The 16042-nt window shown below is 42.6% G+C and overlaps 1 protein-coding gene across 2 annotated transcripts in view; it reads right to left on the reverse strand.

Moving 5' to 3' along the window:
• GAS2 (growth arrest specific 2) overlaps positions 1-16042 on the reverse strand; it is a 208598-nt gene that overhangs the window by 58560 nt on the left and 133996 nt on the right. For both annotated transcript variants that reach the window (XM_061610615.1, XM_061610616.1), the window contains exon 7: positions 2761-2868. In XM_061610615.1, the coding sequence (XP_061466599.1) occupies positions 2761-2868 (108 nt within the window). The remainder of the gene's footprint in view (positions 1-2760; positions 2869-16042) is intronic.

Below are 16042 nucleotides of genomic sequence, written 5' to 3' on the forward strand. Positions count from 1 at the left end.
CAATACTGAGCTAGATAGACCAATGATCTGACTCAGTATAAGGCAGCTCCCTAGATTGCCATTAGTTCTCCCCAGTGAAATAAGTACACACACAAATGGCTTAGGAACTACTGGTTCTAATTGTGCATTGAAGCACATGTGGATCTGCACTGCAGCAAACAACTCTAATAGATTTAAAAAAAATAAAAAATTAGTTTGTTATTGCATCTTGCCTATAATGATGTTGTTCATTTATTTATAACCATCCTCATCACTTCAGCACTGCCGTTGCACACTAAGGTTGCAATCCTATTCAAACTCACATGGGAGTAAGTCACCTTGAACTCAATAGGGTAAACCTGCATTAGATGAACTGTTCCTTTGTTATGAAGCTTAACAAAGATCATAGAACTACTTCTCTATTCAAGATCGAATGTATATGCAACCACTTTTTGTACAAGACGTGCATAAATTACACATCATCAATCAAAGGCTTAGGCTTTACCCTCATTACTCACAGGTACTTGTGAAACATGTTTTAGCTTATCTGAAATGACATCTCAGATAATGTGCTGTTAAATGATTTCTACAAATCAGTTGCATGTAACCATGCTAAAATCAGTGGTTTAATCATATAACCAAAATGGAAACAGGCAGCACCTAATTTTTCCAATTACCTGGCTGCATCCCCAGAACCAATCTTCAGTGCACAAAATCAGCCCTGAAACATGTTCAGCACCTCCAACTCCAGGCTGGATTACTGTAATGCATTATATCTGGGACTGGCCTTGAGGTTGGTCCGGAAGCTGCAGCTGGTGCAAAATGTGGTGGCGAGACTGCTCACTGGGGCAGGGTATCGCCAACATGTCATCCCGCTGCTGAAAGAATTGCACTAGATGCCCATTTGCTACCAGGCCAAGTTCAAAGTTCTAATTTTGGTGTACAAAGCCCTATACAGCTCGGGACCAGGATACCCGAAAGACCGTCTTACCCCTTATATGCCCAGTCAATCACTGTACTCTGCAGGTGAGGGCCTCCTGCAGATACCATCTTATCAGGAGGTTCGTTCTGCACAATATAGGAAACGGACCTTTAGTGTTGCGGCACCTACCCTGTGGAATTCCCTCCCCTTAAATATTAGGCAGGCGCCATCTCTGCTATCTTTCTGACACCTTTTGAAGACTTTCCTCTTTCAACAAGCCTTTTAAATTGAGACCTATCCCAGTCTGCATCTGTGTTACAATTACATGTTAATATGTTTTTTATTAATATGTTTTTAACCCTTTTTAAAAGATGTTTTCAAAGGTTTTTAAAATGTTTTTAACGCTTTGTTTTAATGTATCTTAAGATCTGTTTTTTATTATGTTCTGAAGTGTTTTTAGCATTTCTGTTTGCCGCCCTGGGCTCCTGCTGGGAGGAAGGGTGAGATATAAATCAAATAATATATATATATATATATATATATATATAAATAATGTATATATATATATATATATAATGTATATATATATATATATAATGTATATATATATATAATATATATATACCTGGAAATAGGTTGCTGTTGCATAGTGGCAGGGATCTCAGCATGGTGCAAACATAGCAGGCAGTGCTGGATTGGCTCTGCTTGTGTGGTTTCATCCTCCCTCCTTCCCTCCCTGTAAGAAACAGTGAGCGACTTGCCATTTAGCTAATGTAGTGGCTTTGCCCCACCCGGCAAACTGCTTCTGGGTTTAACTCGTCCCACTCCAGCCAGATTGTGACAAAAATCACCCCAAACGTGCCACAATTGGCCTTAGAATAAAAGCTCCCATTGGCACTGGCACCAAAAAAGCTCCAAAGTTTTTGGGAACAGTCGCAGTTCAGTGTTGTTCCCATATAATGGGAGAGTTTTGCTGCAGTGGGATAGCTGTTTGCTGCATCATCATCACTATCACCATCATCATGTCTTTTCTTTGTTTTACAAACAACAAGCACTTCAGCTCTGAAGAGGTTAGGCCGGCAACTTTCAAAGACTAAAATACAACAAATAGGCAATAAAAGCAAAATGTTCACAAAATGATGGGTGTTGCTGTGGAGGAAACTACATGTTCACTTCTGCACTTAGGATTATAGTGTTTTGCAGTATACACAGATACGTGAGACTGGAGCAAACCACATTTAATTAAATGGGACTTAATTCCATGCATAGGATTGGGCTGAGCATTGTACAGCAGAAACACTCAGCTGTGATAATAGTAAGCATATACATCTTGAAAGAAGTTCTCAGAAGATCATGGGCATGGGAAGAATGTCATTAATGACATCTCAGGTGCTTTCCAAGTGCTGCCTGTGGCGCTCACAGAACTAGATTCCATGCAATGTTCAGTATATTTTCCCACAATTTCACTTGGAGAAAATACCATTTTACAGTTTGAGTGTGGTGAAATTGTTATTGTCCACAGTTAAAGTGGTACCCATGAAAATGACATTTGTGTTGCCTGCAACAAATCAGTAATGAATGCATATTATTATGCAATAAACAATTGTTTGGGAGGGTGTGGACAATGACTATAGAAGGAGACACAACGACAGCATTTTAAAAATCACTTCAACTATGTAATTTGCAGGAACTATATATTCCAGCCAGATGTTGATATGAATATAGACATCTGCCCCTGCATGACTCTGTTCAGTAATGATGGCATGTATATGCTAAGATAATACTCCTTAATTGTACCTTCTCATAGAAAAGTGCTTACCAGAAGCCACTCTACAAGCTGAACAGTAAATCTTTCTTACCCTGATGAAAAGGATCTTCTCTCCAACTCTGTATCTCCCTTGTGAAAGACGCTCCACACAAAATTTACTAGGGCATTTACAAGGAGGATCTTCAGAAATATGTTTGACCTTAAAAAAAAAGAGGGAGGGGAAAGGATTACCATTTTTGTGTTTAGTGCACTACAGTACCATTATGACAAGTTATATCCAACCATCTCTTTAAATTATTGAATAAACTTTTCCTACTAAACTTAATAGATCTTTTTTCTCTATCCCACTACCACATAGAAATCTAACTCAGTGTATCCACCAGCACCTAAACCATGCACCAGCTCTTTCCCATTTACTTAGTTTTTTATATCCAACACAACACTATTCTGCAACGCCCAAATTAGGGGGGAAATGTAGGTGCTCTTCATTGGAGGCTGGTCTATTAGGGCAACTGCAGCACTATCCCACCATGCTCAATTTGCCCTTAGCCAGCCCCACCTGACTACCTCCTTACTTACAGCCAGTCTAGGGGGTGGCTCTGCCTGTCAACCTCCTTATTGTCACTGTAGCTCTTGTAGAACTCAGCAGGGAGGAGGATGGGGACAAAACCAGAACTAGCTAACTCTGCCTATCATTCACGCTAGCTCCACCAAATAATTGCTCTGGCTTCATCAACTGTCGTCCTCTCTACCTTCCTCCCTACCAGTCACAATGGGCACCAGCCTCCACTGATCCTCTTGATGAAATCCACAACCCTTACTCACTCCAGATTTACCCAAATCTTTACCCCCATCATTTCAACAAATAGTAACCAAGAGGGCTGTCACAAAAGGTAAAGGAGTAAGACTTCTTCCAGTACCGCCCCATAATTTGAGCACTGCCACTTCCCCTCCACCTCCTAGACATAGCCTCTTCTGCCACCATTTCACCTGCACCCTGAGGAATTCGGCATGCAACAATCAGAGATTGCAGGCCTCATTTCTTCCTTCCAGTGACCTCACCTCACTGAGGAAACCGTGAGCCTTGACTTGTGTAACTACCAATGCATGCAAAATTGCTAATTCCTCTCCAGGCATCTCCCATGGAGTGGGGTGGGGGTGTGCCCATAGAATAGTAGAGTTGGAAGGGGCCTATAAGGCCATAGACTCCAATCCCTGCTCAATGTAAAAATCCAATTTAAAGCATATCAGCACATTAATGCAGACAATTAACAAAATCTATGAGCTATACTCATTTTATGCTCCTCAGTTGTTCAATAAGGCACAATTTGAATGTGACTCTTGTCAGGGTAAAATCATTTATATGTGTTGAGTTTAAACTGAGTTGCTGTCCTGATATATACCATGTTAAGTTCCCATGGAAGTGATGAGTTCTATGTTGGTGTGGTAATGTGAGAGAGTGAAAGCTGCTAATTGCATTCTCCCTTTACTGCTTAAATTATCCCTTTGTGTTGCATTCTTCCTATGATGAGTCCTGTGTTAGTGTGGTAGTGCTACAGATGCAGGAGTTGGCAACTCATTTTAGATAGAAAGCCAGCTGTGTGGAATATTGCATGGAAAAGTGTTTTTCACGTGACCAGCTTCATGTTTAAAATCAGATCTAACCTAATGAACTCATAAGAAATTGGATGTGACATAACACAAAGCTGCTTTGGTATAACCCCAGATTTAAATCTCCTGATAATAAATGGTCTTGAATTATAAACTAAAACAATCTCTGTAAAGCAATGGTGAGAGATAGTGAAAGCTGCCAACTGCATTCTTCCCTAACTGCTTAAATTATCCCTTTGCTGTTGATGGAAAAATGATCCGTCCACAGCAATCCAATCAATGCAAGGTAAAATTGAGGACCACCATTCTGACAACCACTACTACATGAGATACTGTTAAGGCGCATTAACTTTAGAGTATCTTGAACATGTCGAGGAACTGAAAGAAGCACAGCCATCTCTGTCAAAGAGCAGATCTGGTTGAGAGAACTCTAATTTGATATTCAGGTACTACTGCTATTTTATATATAAACAACACTGACAGGTACACGGATACAATAATTTCCACACAACATAGTTCTTTAGGAAGAAAGTTGACCTAATGTGTTGATGTCAAATTAAGCAAAATACAAGACACTCATTCTAAAGATGTTATCAACTTCAGAGACCTTTGGAGATCTAGATCAGAAACAAACGATCTGTGAAGCGATACTGAGAGCAGGGGAAATATGTCATTAGAATAACCATTGATGAAAGACTGACTTTTACATGTTCTTAGGAAGGGTTCTTTTTAACATCACGGATCACAGTACTCTATAAGGAAACCCTTGCTGATCAGACAGAAGGACTACTAGTCCAGCATCTTGCTTCAAACAATGTCCAACCATATGTCTCTGGGAAGTCTACAAGCAAGACAAGGAGATCATATTAGGATGTTACTTTAATAGTTTGTCAAAAGTCAGGAAAGATTTCTAACACAAAGACCAGAGAACAGAATCAAGCTTTTCCTTTCTGTATACGATGATTTATTTATTTATTCTTTGATTTATATCCCGCCCTTCCTCCCGGCAGGAGCCCAGGGCGGCAAACAAAAGCACTAAAAACTTTAAAACATCATAAAAACAAACTTTAAAACACATTAAAACAAAACATCTTTAACACGTTTCTTAAAAAAAGTTTTTAAAACATCATCTAAGATCAAAAACATTTTTTAAAAAGAAGGTTTAAGAACATATTAAAAAGCAATTTGAACACAGATGCAGACTGAAATAGGATGATGATGTATCATTACATAGGGTTATATCCATCACTAGCCATACTTACAATGAACCCATTGGAATCAATGAGCATCACATTATAACATAGGTCTATTTATTTCAGTTGATCTCCTCTGAGTATAATTTAGTTGGATATAATCATAATTATTATGTAATTACAATGATACATTATCATTATTTATATGTTTTTAATGTAGAAATACTGTGTATACAGGAAGTGTGTTTATCCTTCCTGTAATATAGAAATAATGTGTATATAGGAAATGTGTTTGACATTGCTATTGCCTTTTCATCTTATTTTTATTTATTTAAAATATTTTAACCTACCCACCATCAATCACAACAAAGTTAATAGCAACAAAACATTAAAAAGAAAACTGATCACGTAAGTAGATCACCATCAAAGCCTGCTAGAACAAGTAGGCTTTCAACTGGCACCAGAAGCTCACTAGTCATATATGATTGGGGAGGGCCCAAACTCCATTATGGAATCCAGCAAATTCACTCAATCTTATTGGATCGACAGGTTTGCTACATTTCTTTTGCTTAATCCTATTTGTCTCTCACTTCTGAGGTTTTCAGATTAAATGTTAATCAGTTTTGTTAGCTAGCTGAAATCTAGATACTCGGCTATAGTGTGTGATGTCATTCATAACTTAGCTTTAACTAACCATGGCTTTAGCTAGCTTGGGGTTCTGCAAGTGGGAAGGTATTACCCTGTTCCAAAGTCAGAGAGTTTATCTTTTACAAAAAGGGTTAGTGGCTCTTTCTCTCTGTTGAATTGAACCTCATAACATCATAGGAGACAGATGGGCTGTTGAAGAACATTGAGAGTTTAGTAGGAAGGCCAGTTGCATCGCCAAAAAAGGCCATCTATGCACTGTCAAATTGCATAGGGCCATTTATATGTATAGATACAAACTGAAAACTAATTATAATTTAAATAAAAAATACATCCTACCATAGGGTGGAAGACACCAGGTATTTGTGTGCCTGCTCAGTCTGCTGACCAGATGCTACTTACAGTGGATGGGCAACTTCAAGGCTCTTGATTTCCTTTTTTATGGTTCCTTACCTTTAAAATAGACTTGGGAACCTTCAAATAGAGGACACCTTCAATTATAGGAATGTCCTCTGATAGCCCTTCAACAGAGAAAATTGTCCTCTGTAAAGTGATGCTCATGGCCATGCTAGAAACCATGCAGCCAGTGCTATATTGGACTCCTTGTATTGGCCTGAACAAAGAACTTTTGACACTTGTAAATTTGAGCCTGGCTTGATAATTCCTTTATAGCCAGACAATGAAGAAAATCATTCACCTAAATGTTCCAGTTCTAGAACTCTAATGGGCACGTTCATCCATCTGGCACCCAAAAGGGGGGGATGTATTCTTCAGTCTGTAGCCTAGGTTCCAACTTGCAATCAATCTGAGGACTTTCTCAGTGATACCAAATCAAGTTAGACATGTAAATTCGACATACTTTCAAAAGCAAATGATATTGGACACTCAGCAATGGCATTCTTTGAAATATTGGTGTGAGTGAGCGGAGGGGGTGAGCAAAATCTCCCCTGTCAATGGCCTCTGTCAACAGAGAAAAGATCTGTAATGAAGTTCAACTGCATTTTAAAATAGGTTGAATTGAAAAAAATGAAAACTTTGATATTTAGATATTTAGAGACTAGAGAAATTATTCCTAAGATTCACAAATAATCATAGGGAACATCACAAACCATCAACATATATTCTTCATCTGAAACAATAGCTCCAAATATTATTTCTCAGGAATTTTTGTTTTAGGGCCAAATAAAATGTTTATAGACATTTAAAAATCTGCCTTGTTTTATTCAAACTTTGGATTTCTTCCACACCCTTTCTCTGTGCTTGGCACTGTAAAACTCTCCTCTTATCATGTCCGTCATCTCCAATATAACTTTTCAGTCCTGGCATACAAACCAGTGGTCCAGGGGAAAAGCAGGAATGGTTTTGCAAGTCAAATTGTGAGGCTCATAGTGTTATTATCTGATCAAGGGGATATTCTAATGACCCAGAACTGTCAAGCTATAAATATTTTTAATAAACAAATAAGACACAAAAGCCAAGCAAATATGTTGCCTGGAAATATTTTCCCCAGAGCACATAAAAGCAAGTGGATGGGAAATATTTCAATATTCAAGGACCAACTCTCCTCATATGAACTGACTTGGACCCTGTGTTCATCTAAGGCCCTTCTTTGTGTGCCCCCTCCATGGGAGGCTTGGAGGGTAGCAACATGAAAAAGGGCCTTTTCAGTGGTGGCCCCTGGCTGTGGAATGCTCACTGCACGGAGGCACGCCTGGCCCTTCTCTATCCATCTTGAGGCACCAGACAAACACTGGCCTTTTCATTTAGGATTTTGGTATGATGTCTTAGTCCTTTTTGGGGGAAGGGGTTACACTTTGTATATTGTATACTTTTAAATTTGTTTTATATTGTATTTTTTAAAAGGTGTTGTACGTCGCCTAGAGATCACAAGGTATGATGCAATTAACAAGTTAAATAAATAAAAATAAAATAAATAAAACAAATATTTAAACAGCCACATCACTAGGATCTTTGATATATTCTGCTGGGGTATCAGTGCAATAGTTTTGTGAGAAGTAGCATGACCCCCCTCCCACCTGTCATTTCTGTTCAAATAACCTCCATTGCCAACCAAACCCTCCAAGCGAACAGCCAATCCTACCTATTCCCACATCACTTGATTTCGCTACCTCAAAAGAATGGAAAACAATGAACTGGGCCTCTGTACGATCAGCCATTCCAACAAAGGTCTGCTATACACTGGAGGCTGTTTGATGGGGGTGGGGGCTCTTCCACTCTGCTATTGCAGCACCATCATGGCTGAATATATGAACTGGAGCTAAGATTTGCCTTAATCATTCTTGAGGTGTGTGTGTTTTCCAGCTTGCATATTGCTCTTTGGCCTTAGAAGAGCAACAGAAAGCCATCTCATTAGCATAGACCAAACATGTTATGAAACCTTTCACTCTGATCTTGTCATTGTTATTTCCCAAACCCCACAGCAATATTGCTGTGCTGAAATCTAGAAGGAAAATGTGTTTTCAAGGTTGGGATTCATTCTGGGTTAATGCTGAAAACTGCTGTTAAGTTTACAATCTGTGTGCCAAGGGATAGGGAAGATCAGAGACCTCTGTGTTGGAATGATGTATGTGTTTTGTGTGTGTGTGAGAGAGAGAGATGTTCTGTAAATTAAAGGTCACCTAAATAATCTGTCATATTCTCTTTCTCCTCTTTTCTTCACCCACAGAAGTCACCTTTTCAATGCAACACATAAACTTTGCATCAATCCTTCTCTGGCAGCTGCAGTGAGAGTATGAAAAGTTAAAGATACAGGAAGGGGAAAAATGCTAAACCTAACCAAGTCTGCATTTCAAGAAATTATATTTCACAGCACTCTTAAATACACAAAATTCCATCTGTTCATTGTAGCTCAGGAGTGGCACAGGGGTTTTCAAGGAGCACTTTGTAACTCACAGGGGGCACATCTACCATGTGATATAGGAGTTGCCATAGTAACAGGTTCTTTTTTTAGAATACATTTGTTATTTTCCTGTTTAACCCTTACTTGTTCAGAACACGGCCTATTTAGGCTAGTTGTAGTTTTACATATGAACCAAAAAGTGAGCATTACTTTGCAGGTTAAATACATCAGTCAATTACATTCAGAAATGCTCAGGTTTAATCCTGGGCATCTCCAGTTAAAAGCCTTTAAGGTAGCAGGGTTAAAAAGATCTTTGCCTGAGATTTTGAAGCTTTGGCTAATCAGCTTCATAATGTGGATCTGATCTCTGATCATTTGACACCCCTTCTTAAATCCCCACACTGGCTTCCTCTCTGTTCCCAGATCAAGCACGGGCTCCTTGTCCTTACGTTTAAAATCCTCTGTGGCCTTGCCTCCTCCAAATCTCTTTGCTCTTATATCAAAATACATCCGCGCTTGTGAACTTTGGTCCTGTTTTTCCACCCCCTTCACACACTTGTCTGGGATTGCACTATGTAGATATGGTTCCTTTATAACAATGTGTGTATATGTTTTAAGACTATAAATATACTGGGTTGTATCTGACCAATTCATACACTAGAGACCCACTGAAATCATAGGAATTCCCGCCCATCGACAGACCCAGAGGGCTCTGTTGATGGCGGGCCTTTGCAGCCATGCCAGGGAAGACCCTGGCTTGGCTTCACACACACACACCCGATTGCCCTGAGCCGCCTTCCCTTGGCCTCTTTCTGGCCTTGCGTGACATGGAGCAGGTCACGGGTCACCTTGGGTGCCTGGCTGAGCCTTAGCTGGCCGACAGCCTGTTTCGTTGCATGCAGGGTGGAGGAGAGAGGCTACATGGTATGGATCTCGGTGGTGGCAGTGCAGATCTTGAGAAGAGAGGCTGCATGGCGCGGATCTCACAGTGGCGCAGCTTGCACCATTAGCAGACTTTGAGTGCCGGCGAGGTTTGGAGTTGAGGGTGATTGGTGGGCCTCGGTGTGGAACGGGGATGGCAGGCTGGGACTGGCTGGCCTAGGCCGGCAGGAAGCCTCATGTGGGGCTGCCAGTTTGGCGGCCTCATATGGGGCACTATTTTGTGCCTTGCTGCCAATTTTATTAGTGGCCATTTTGGGAAGGTTGTCTGAAGGTGGCCACCTTGGGAAGGTTGTTCAGAGCATGGCTGTTTTGCAGGGCCATTTTCTAGGTGGCCATTTTTGAAGGTGTATCTGAAGGAGGCTCTCCCCCTTTTTTCCTTACAGGTAAGTCAGGTTGGTGTTATCATGCCTCCTAAGAAAAGCATAGGTGGTTCTAAGAGGAAGGGGAAGGCCCTGAAGCGGTCAGCTCAGCAGCTACCTCCCCCCCCCGGGGGTCCTCATCCTCCAAGGATGAGGGGCCTGATGTGTTAGCCCATACTGAATCATATTGAGCAAGCAACCTCAGGAGACTATGGGGAAGAACGCTAAGGTGCCTAGTGGTAAATCGGATAAGAATGGTCAATATGGTAACAATTGGAATTCTGTTTTAGACCACTTAGCTGCACTGGAGGGCTCAACAGGCCAGTTTACACCTATGTATTCGGCACCTGCGGTGGAGTCAGTGGCTGTAGAGAGTCCTGATGTGGAGGCTGCTGTAGCTCATCCGAGTTTCAGTGAGTCCATGGGGAATTGCTCAGGGGTGGCCTTGCATGGCATATTCAGGGGCAGTACCTGCTGAATATGGACAGGGTGTTTCTCCTTCTGCCCAGCAGCAGCCTATGAGTGACTCTTGCAGACAGGTTTGGACCCCCACAGGCACTCCTGCTGCAGGGGCAGCCCATCTCACTGCTGATCCTTCGTCTTCTGCCCAGGCTGGTGCGGTTCCATTTGGGAAGACATCAGCTCCTCTGGGGGCTCACTTGTTGTTGGCAACAAGGGAAGGTATTTGGAAGGGAGAATACATAGATGTGTTTTCCCTGTTATACCGAGAGCGCAAGCAGAAGGACAAGGATAAGCAGGAGGAGAGAGACAGTGAGAAATTTAAAAAGAAGAAGGTGGATAGGACCTGGAGTAATTGGGTGGCAGGATTTTTAATTTATAGTGAAAGTGCAAGCTCGTGGCACTGTTGGAAGAAAAAGTGAGAGGCCTGGAATGACGGGTGGCCACACTGAGAACTATAAGAGAAGATGAAGAGTTCTTAGACAGAACGCTGGAACAACAGCAGCAAAGAGATGTGGAGGTAGAGGAGCAACAGCATGTGGTAGCAGAAGAGGAGACTGCTTTGGAGAGGAACAACGAAGTGGAGGAAACTCCGTGGGAAAGGGTGACAGTTAGGAGCAGAAGAGCTAGAAGACACCCTTCACCAGTGGAACTATGGAACCGCTTTCAACCACTCGAGGATGAGACTGGAGCACAGTCTGTGGTGGATGAATTACAGGAGACCCCGTGCAACAATGAGCAAGAGGCTGAAGCTCAATCAAGCGGGGCCAATGAAACCTCGCCCCACAACAGGAAGAAGAGAAGAGTACTAGTAGTGGGGACTCCCTACTGCGTGGGATCGAAACCCAAGTATGCAGAGAAGATCCGTGGACTCGCCAGGTATGCTGTCTACCAGGAGGATGGATTAGAGATGTGACGGAAGAGTTGCCATCACTCATCAAGCCCACCGACAGGTATCCCTTTCTCCTCCATGTGGGAACAAATGATACTGCCAAACGGAGCTATGAAGAACTCACATCAGACTTTGAAGCTCTCGGAAGGAAACTCAAGGACTTTGGGGCCCAGATAGTTTTTTCATCCATCCTTCCAGTACTTAGAAGAGGAGCAGAAAGGGAAAGAAAAATACTCCGTGTGAATGAATGGCTACGAAGGTGGTGCTGATGTGAGAGATTTGGATTCTGGGACCATGGGCTATGCTTCCTGGAAGATGGATTGCTGGCAAGTGATAGGTTGCATCTCACAAGGACTGGGAAGAATGTGTTTGGCCACAGCATGGAGAAGTTCATCAAGAGGGCTTTAAACTGAATCCTAAGGGGGAGGGAAACGTAAACTTGGTGGTAATGACTGATAAAGGCTTGTGCACAGTAACAGGAACAGAGAGATCGGCTGTAATAGGGACCAGTGACAGTCCTCAGAAAAATGTAGTAAGGAAGCCAAGCCATATATCACATGGTCTTCGATGCCTGTATTCTAATGAGCAGAGCATGGGAAACAAGCAGGATGAACTTGAACTCTTAATACAGGAGGGCAATTACAACTTGATAGGTATAACTGAAACTTGGTGGGATGACTCCCATGACTGGAATACGGCAATTGAAGGATATAACTTGTTCAAAAAGAACAGAAGGAATAAAACGGAAGGTGGAGTTGCACTATATTTTAAAAATATATATATCCCTGCACAGAAATACAGGAAGGTGAGCTTGGTAGTTCCACCAAGAGTATGGATTAAAATTAATGGGGCAAGTAATAAAAGGAATGTGGTGCTTGGAGTCTATTACCGACAACCCAATTAAGGAGAAGACAAGAATGTAACTTTTGAAAAGTAAATTGCCAATGTTTCGAGGAGACATGATGTAATAGTAATGGGGGATTTCAATTATCCCGACATCTGTTGGGAGACAAATTCTGCCAAACACGGCCCCTACAAGAAATTTCTGACTTGTGCTGAAGATAACTTTCTCCTACAGAAAGTGGAGGAAGCAACCAGAGGATCAGCTATCCTGGACTTGATTCTAACCAACAGAGAAGATTTGGTGGATGAAGTGGCAGTTACGGGAACTCTGGGGGAAAGTTACCACACCATACTTGAATTCTTGATTTTAACAGAAGCAAAAGCTGAGAGTAGCCATACTCACACCCTGGACTTCAGGAAAGCTGATTTTAATAAACTCAGAACAATTGTAAGTGCAGTTCCATGGCAAGCCACCCTAATGAGAAAAGGAGTCCAAGATGGGTGGGAGTTTCTAAAAAAAGAAATTCTAAACGCACAATGGCAAGCAATTCCAACAAGGAAAAAAGGGGGGAAACAACAGAAGAAGCCAATGTGGCTTCACAAAAAGCTTAGAGAGGAACTGAAAACAAAAAAGGACACATACAGGAAGTGGAAAGAAGGCCAGGCCAGAAAAGAAGAGTACAGGCAGGTATCACGGAATTGCAGGGATGGTGTCAGGAAGGCTAAAGCTGAGAATGAGCTGAGTTTAGCGAGGGATGCTAAAAGCAACAAAAAAGATTTCTTTAGGTATGTCCATAGTAAAAGACAGAGAAAAGAAATGGTGGCACAGCTACTCAATGAGGATGGCAAAATGATAACAGATGACAAAGGCAGAAGTGCTCAATTCCTACTTTGGCTCAGTCTTCTCCCAAAAAAGGATCTGCGACCCTCCCGGAAAACATAAAGTAGAAGGGTCAGGATTGGAGCTTGAGATTGATAGACAAATGGTCAAGGAATACCTAATCACTTTGAATGAGTTCAAATCAGCAGGGCCCGATAAACTGCATCTTAGAGTATTGCAGGAACTGGCTGAAGAACTCTCAGAACCTCTGTATATTATCTTTGTGAAACCTTGGAGGATGGGTGAAGTGCCAGATGACTGGAGAAGGGTTAATGTTGTCCCTATCTTCAAAAAAGGCAAAAAGGAGGAACCCAGGAACTACAGACCAGTCAGCCTGACATCAATCCCTGGAAAAACTCAGGAGCAGATTATAAAGCAAACAATCTGTAAGCACCTTGAAAACAATGCAGTGATTACTTGGAGCCAACATGGATTTATGAAGAACAAATCCTGCCAAACTAACCTTATCTCATTTTTTGACCGGGTAACCTCCCTTGTAGACTGTGGGAATGCTGTGGACATAATATATCTCGACTTCAGCAATAAGTGCCCCATGATATTCTGATTAGCAAACTAGCTAAATGTGGGCTAGATTGAACAACTATCAGGTGGATCCACAGTTGGCTACAGAATTGTACTCAAAGAGTGCTTATCAATGGCTCCTTCTCAAACTGGGTGGAAGTAACGAGTGGGGTACCACAGGGCTCGGTCCTGGGCCCAGTGCTCTTCAACATTTTTATTAACCACTTGGATGAGGAGGTACAAAGCATGTTTATCAAATTTGCAGATGATACAAAATTGGGGGGCATAGCTAATACCATGGAAGACAGAAACAAAGTTCAAAAGGACCTTCATAGGCTGGAGCATTCGGCTGAAAACAACAGAATGAAATTCAACAGGGATAAATGCGAAGTTCTACATTTAGGAAAAAGAAACCAAATGCACAGTTATAAAATGGGGGATACTTGGCTCAGCAATACGACATGTAAGAAGGATCTTAGAATTGTCATTGATCAAAAAGCTGAATATGAGCTAACAGTGTGCTGCAGGGAAGAGACTGTGCTGGGACCATCAAGGGGCAAACATTTCCACCTGCCTTGCCCCACCCCTCTGCCTGGGCCTTATCAGGAGGAGCTGCAGGCTGAGTCGTGCTGCTGCAGGGATGAGACTGTGCTGGGACCATCAAGGGGCAAGCATTTCCACCTGCCTTGCCCCACCCCTCTGCCTGGGCCTTATCAGGAGGAGCTGCAGGCTGAGTCTTGCTGCTGCAGGGATGAGACTGTGCTGGGACCATCAAGGGGCAAGCATTTCCACCTGCCTTGCCCCACCCCTCTGCCTGGGCCTTATCAGGCGGAGCTGCAGGCTGAGTCGTGCTGCTGCAGGGATGAGACTGTGCTGGGACCATCAAGGAGCAAGCATTTCCACCTGCCTTGCCCTACCCCTCTGCCTGGGCCTTATCAGGAGGAGCTGCAGGCTGAGTCATGCTGCTGCAGGGATGAGACTGTGCTGGGACCATCAAGGGGCAAGCATTTCCACCTGCCTTGCCCCACCCCTCTGCCTGGGCCTTATCAGGAAGAGCTGCAGGCTGAGTCTTGCTGCTGCAGGGATGAGACTGTGCTGGGACCATCAAGGGGCAAGCATTTCCACCTGCCTTGCCCCACCCCTCTGCCTGGGCTTTATCAGGAGGAGCTGCAGGTTGAGTCGTGCTGCTGCAGGGATGAGACTGTGCTGGGACCATCAAGGGGCAAGCATTTCCACCTGCCTTGCCCCCCCCTGCTCTTAGTGACATTTGGTTGGGGACTGTCCTTTACCAGGAAGATGAATGTTTTTGGTTTGCTGTTCCTGTATTTTTAGCTTTTCTGTTATTGTTAGTTTTTATTGTTAGTCTCTTAATGTTTTGATGTTTGCATGTTCTGCTTTGTACGTCGCTTAGAGTGGCTGACAATTCAGCCAGATAAGCGACTAATAAGTTGAATAAATAAATAAATGTGGCTGCAAAAAAGGCAAATGCTATGTTAGGCTGCATTAACAGAAGAATAGTTTCCAAATCGCGTGAAGTTTTAGTTTCCCTCTATTCAGCACTGGTTAGGCCTCATCTTGAGTACTGTGTCCAGATCTGGTCTCCACACTTCAAGAAGGATGCCGACAAACTGGAACAGGTTCAGAGGAAGGCAACAAGGATGATCAGGGGACTGGAAACAAAGTCTTATGAGGAAAGACTGAAAGAACTGGGCATGTTTAGCTTGGAGAAGACTGAGGGGAGATATATTAGCACTTTTGAAGTACATGAAAGGTTGTCACATAGAGGAGAGCCAGGATCTCTTCTCAATCGTCCCAGAATGCAGGACACGGAATAATGGGCTCAAGTTGCAGGAAGCCAGATTTCGACTGGACATCAGGAAAAACCTCCAACTGTTAGAGCCATACGACAATGGAATCAATTACCTAGAGAGGTAGTGGGCTCTCTGACACTGGAGGCATTCAAGAGGCATCTGGACAGCCATCTGTCGGGAATGCTTTGATTTGGATTCCTGCATTGAGCAGGGGGTTGGACTTGATGGCCTTATAGGCCCCTTCCAACTCTACTATTCTATGATTCTATGATATGCGGGGGGTTCAGCGCCAGCCGATGCAGGCAGCAGCTTTGGTGAAATACCTAGACATAATATTTAGGGTGCCTATGGAATTC

Source organism: Rhineura floridana, chromosome 2 (assembly GCF_030035675.1).
Source record: "Rhineura floridana isolate rRhiFlo1 chromosome 2, rRhiFlo1.hap2, whole genome shotgun sequence".
In the NCBI taxonomy this organism is placed as follows: Eukaryota; Metazoa; Chordata; class Lepidosauria; order Squamata; family Rhineuridae; genus Rhineura; species Rhineura floridana.